Below are 4,124 nucleotides of genomic sequence, written 5' to 3'. Positions count from 1 at the left end.
GGGGGGGGCGGGGGGAAGCGGGGCGCTGGAGGGTCCGGGTGCGGGGCCCACCTGGCACGTCGGCTCCGAGGCGCTCGCGGTCCGCTCGGGCCGCGCTCCCTCCCGGCCCTGCCCGCCGCACCCCCCCTCCCCCCGCCCGGAAGCGGGGCCCGCCCCCCGCCCGACCGGTCCCACCGCGCACGGCCCTCCGGGTTGCGTCAGGCTCGGCTCGCCGGGAGCCGCCTCCCTCCTCCGCCGGGAGCCACGCCGGGGGACCGCGGGGCGCGGGGCCGAGCTGGGCCAGGGGCGGCTCCGTGCTGGCGCGTCCCCGGCCGCCGGCCACCTCGGTTCAGCTGGCCACTCGAGGTGCCCCGGGGAAGGCGGAGCAGGCCACCCTCCAAAGAAGTAAGAGCCCAGACGAGCTCGGACTGCACCCTGGCGCGGGGCAGTCACGCCGTGAGGGACGGGGCTGGAGAGGGGGGTCGTGGAGGGGCCTCGGGCAAGGGCCCCTCCGCAGCCGTTAACCCCGCTGCTGCCCGCCCAGGGCCAGCCTTGCCACAGCCCAGGCTGGGCGCCCCGGGACCCTCACAACATCAGGGCTGATGTCCCCAGAAGCCGTGGCCGGTGCCCTGACGATGAGACGAAGCGTGCCCCACCCTGGCCTGTCTCCCCCACGGGCAGAAAGTGTCCAGGCTTGGAGTGGACACCAACCGTGCAGGGCCTGGAGCAGGCCGTTTAGAGCTCCCAGGGGGCAATAGTGGGGATGGGGCGAGGGAGGAGACCCAAGCAGAGGGAACAGCGGGTGAAGGGGGCTTCACCTGAGGTGCCAGGCCAGATGACCAGACAGGCAGGGGCACCCACCCACGCGCCCCAGACTTCCCCCTCCCCTGGGAGCCTTGCTGGCGCTGGAGGCCTGCTTGGTCCCTGGAGGAACGAGCGAGGTGGGGCCACACCCCGGGCAGCAGCGGGGGCTCCCTTCTGACCAGCGCCTCTGCAGTCTCTGTGCACGTGGTGGGGGGTACGGGGTTTGGAAAGAACTGCACCAAGAGAGACACAAGAGACTCAGCGACTCAGGGCAGTGGCAGTGTCTGTGGCCTCCGACCCCACCTCACGCCTTCTGACGGTGGCCGGTGGCCTCTCCCACCAGCGCAGGCTCCCGTGGGTCTCTCCCCACCTCCAGCCCTGCTTGGACCTAGGACTTGAGCTGCCCTGCGTGCGCGCCGCGGGGGATGGGCTGTGACCGTGCCCAGATGACTGTGCCCCCGGCGGCAGGTGCCAGCCAAGGTACTGACCCCAGACCCCCACCCCCTTGACCTCCCTGTCACCTTCCCCATCCCTCACGTCCAGCTGGATGCCTAGACAGTCACTGTGGCCACCGTACAGGAGCTTCTACCCTCACCGGCTCTGAGCTAACCACGAGATGGCGGTCGGCGGCCCCACTCCAGGCAGGACCCCCGCCTGCAGCCCCCACCGTGTCTCCATTCACGCCTCCACAGCAGGTGCATCCAGCCCACTCTCCCCCATCACCGGGTGACTGTCCCACCTGCCCATCTCCGCCAACTCCCCCACGTGGCGTCTTCGTCCTGATGCTCAGCTGAGAGTCCATCCGGAGAGGCTTCCAACAACCCAGCCACACCACCACCCCTGGGGTGCCGTACTCAGCCAGGCTGCCTGCGGTCTCAGCCAGGCCTCCTCACCGCATCAGCCCGGCCACCCCCACGCCCGTCTCCAGCCCGCGGCTGGTGACCCTCAGCGCCCAACCGCGTCTTCTAGAGGCCCCGCCCCCACGCCCCTCCAGCAGCACCCCAAGCGCTCTGCTCCTCAGGGTGCACGTCCGTGGAAAGGCCCCCTGCCACCTCCACAAGCCTCCAGGCTCACAAATCACATCAGGCAAGACCAGAGAAGCCCCCTGAGCCGCCCCAGTGCCCAGGCCTCTGGCCTCCCTGTGCGTCCACCCGCTCCCCACTTCTGTCTCTGGGAAGCCCCTCCTGCATGGGGTCCTGACCCGCCTTGCCGACTCCCTCCTGCCAGCCTCCTTTACCGCATCTTCTTGACGCGTGTGTCCTGAGAAGTTCCCCTCTGCCCTGCCCTGAACTGTGTCCTGCCTAACTTCCTGTACTGAAGCCTACCAGACCTTAGGGAGGTGACAAAGTCATGAGGATGGGCCCCAATGATGGCATTAGTGCCCTTGTAACAAGAGACGGAAGGGGTTGTCTCCAGAATGAGAGGACACAGCCGGACAGTGGCCAACTCTCAGCCAGCAAGAGAGCCTCGCCGAGAACCGTGCCGGCGCCCTGATCTCCGACTTCCAGCCTCCAGAACTGTGGGGAGTGGATTGTTGAAGTGGTCCAGCCTGTGGTGTTTTGACGGAGCAGCCCACACTCCCTGAACCCTCTCCAGAGACCGTTCTCTGCCTGTTAACATCTCCGGGCCCTCAGAAGCAGGGACGGGACACTGTGCCAGGACTGACGTGGCCCACACGCTCCCTGGCCACTTGTATCTCCCGGTGGATCTGCACAGCCAGAGGCTTCCGGGAAGCGTGGTGCCTGTCCCCATGAGAGCTGGGGTCCCCTCAGCCTGCCCGTGCCAGGGAGAGCGCCCCAGTTGCGCTGCTCAAACCCTAGGAACTGCCTTCAAGTGCCACTTTCCCACCAGCACGCCCAACCCGCCCAAGTATATCCAGAGCCCCCGGCACTGTTCACTCCCCCTTCTAGCCAAGCCTGTGATTTCTCACCAGGAGAACGACCCCGACCTAGAAGACCCTCCTGGTCCTCATCTGCTCTCCACTCCACCAACGCTGGCCTCAGCACTGTGCCTCAACACACTCGACCCGCTGCCACCTCAGGGCCTTTGCACGGACCATTCCCTCAGCTCTACCCCAGCCTTGTGGCTCCTTCACTTTGGTGCAGTCCTGCTTCAATGTCACTTTCTCGGAGACGTTACTTTCTCCCCGCTGCCTTCCTAAAGAGGCCCCGGCCCCCGTATCACTCCTCAGCACCTTCCGCACCTGACGAGCCATCGCCCCACGGGAGCAGGGACCGCCCGCCCCCCCTGCCCCCGCCGCTTTCCCCTGTCTTGGCACAAGCTTGAATGAGTGAAGCCTCGTGGGCATCTGAGAAGAGCCCCCGCGGGCCCTGGCGCTCCTCACCTCTTTCGGCATCCTTGAACTTGATGGTTCTGCGCCGGGGCAGCCGGGGGCTGGTGGCCACCTCGGCCAGGAGCCCGGAGCCACAGAAGCCCAGGCCTCTGCCCCGGGTCTGGAGCACCAGCTTCAGCTCCTGGTTCTCCTGGATGAGCTGCACAAGCCGTCGCAACTCTTCATTCTCCTGGGCCAGCCGCTGGATCTCCCGCCGCAGACCCTCGTAGCTGCTGAGGGGGGACATGCCCGGCAGCAGGGGGGGCAGCTGCCAGCAGCTGTCGCCTGGCCAGGAGTAGCGGACCCCGTCATTGTGAGGTCAGTGGCCGCCCCTGCCCCCGGGCCTCAGCCGCATTCCGGGTGTCAGAGCCAAGGCCCCTTGAGCAGGGCACACCTGACCTCTGACCTCTGGTCCCTGAGGGCCAAATGACTAGAGGAGCCCAGACCTGCCGAGAGCCTGGAGTCCTTCTGGGATGCCCCTCTTGGAGGACGGAAGCTTCTTTATGCCAGCCTGGCACGGAGGTGCTGCAGGGAGTGGGAGTAAAAGACCCAGGCCTCCCCATCCCCCATCTGGCTGCCCACTGGCCCCCAGCTGCAGCATCCCCCCCTGCCCGTGCCAGCTCACGGGGCTGGGCGACGGCTCGGTCCCCGAGGTGGTCACACAGCCAGCAGGACATCTCAAGGGGCCAGGACAGTGGCTGTTTGAGCTGCCCCGCGGGAGGGGCGCCTCTGGCCTAGAAATAGCAGGAGCTGCACAGCGAGGGGGTGGGGTGGTGGGTCAGGGTCCAGGGGACGCGGCTGAGTCGGCAAGTGCATCAGGACGGGGTTGGAGGCACAGAGATGGGGCAGGGATGGCAGGGAGCAGCTGTGTCATGTGGAGGGCAGGCCGGGCGGAAAGTATGCTATACCCCGCAGGCCCCACGGCACGCTCCCCCACCTGCAGGCCCCAAGGCATGCCCCCGCCGCAGGGGAACCACCCCAAAGAGCATATGAAGGACTTCTTACATTT

General features: G+C 67.3%; 1 protein-coding gene across 2 annotated transcripts in view; it reads right to left on the bottom strand.

Annotated features, from left to right (window-relative positions):
* OPLAH (5-oxoprolinase, ATP-hydrolysing) overlaps positions 1 to 3,446 on the bottom strand; it is a 13,353-nt gene extending 9,907 nt beyond the window's left edge. The window contains exon 1 of one of the 2 annotated variants that reach the window (XM_049632773.1): positions 3,128 to 3,446. In XM_049632773.1, the coding sequence (XP_049488730.1) occupies positions 3,128 to 3,362 (235 nt within the window). In that variant the 5' untranslated portion in view covers positions 3,363 to 3,446. Of the gene's footprint in view, positions 1 to 51; positions 119 to 3,127 lie in introns of those variants that run through there. The other variant, XM_049632774.1, reaches the window with a different exon arrangement.
* Positions 3,447 to 4,124: the final 678 nt, after the last annotated feature.

The sequence above is a fragment of the Panthera uncia genome, chromosome F2 (genome assembly GCF_023721935.1).
Source record: "Panthera uncia isolate 11264 chromosome F2, Puncia_PCG_1.0, whole genome shotgun sequence".
In the NCBI taxonomy this organism is placed as follows: domain Eukaryota; kingdom Metazoa; phylum Chordata; class Mammalia; order Carnivora; family Felidae; genus Panthera; species Panthera uncia.
Note: the sequence above shows the minus strand (reverse complement) of the source record. Positions and strands in the feature narration are given on the sequence as shown.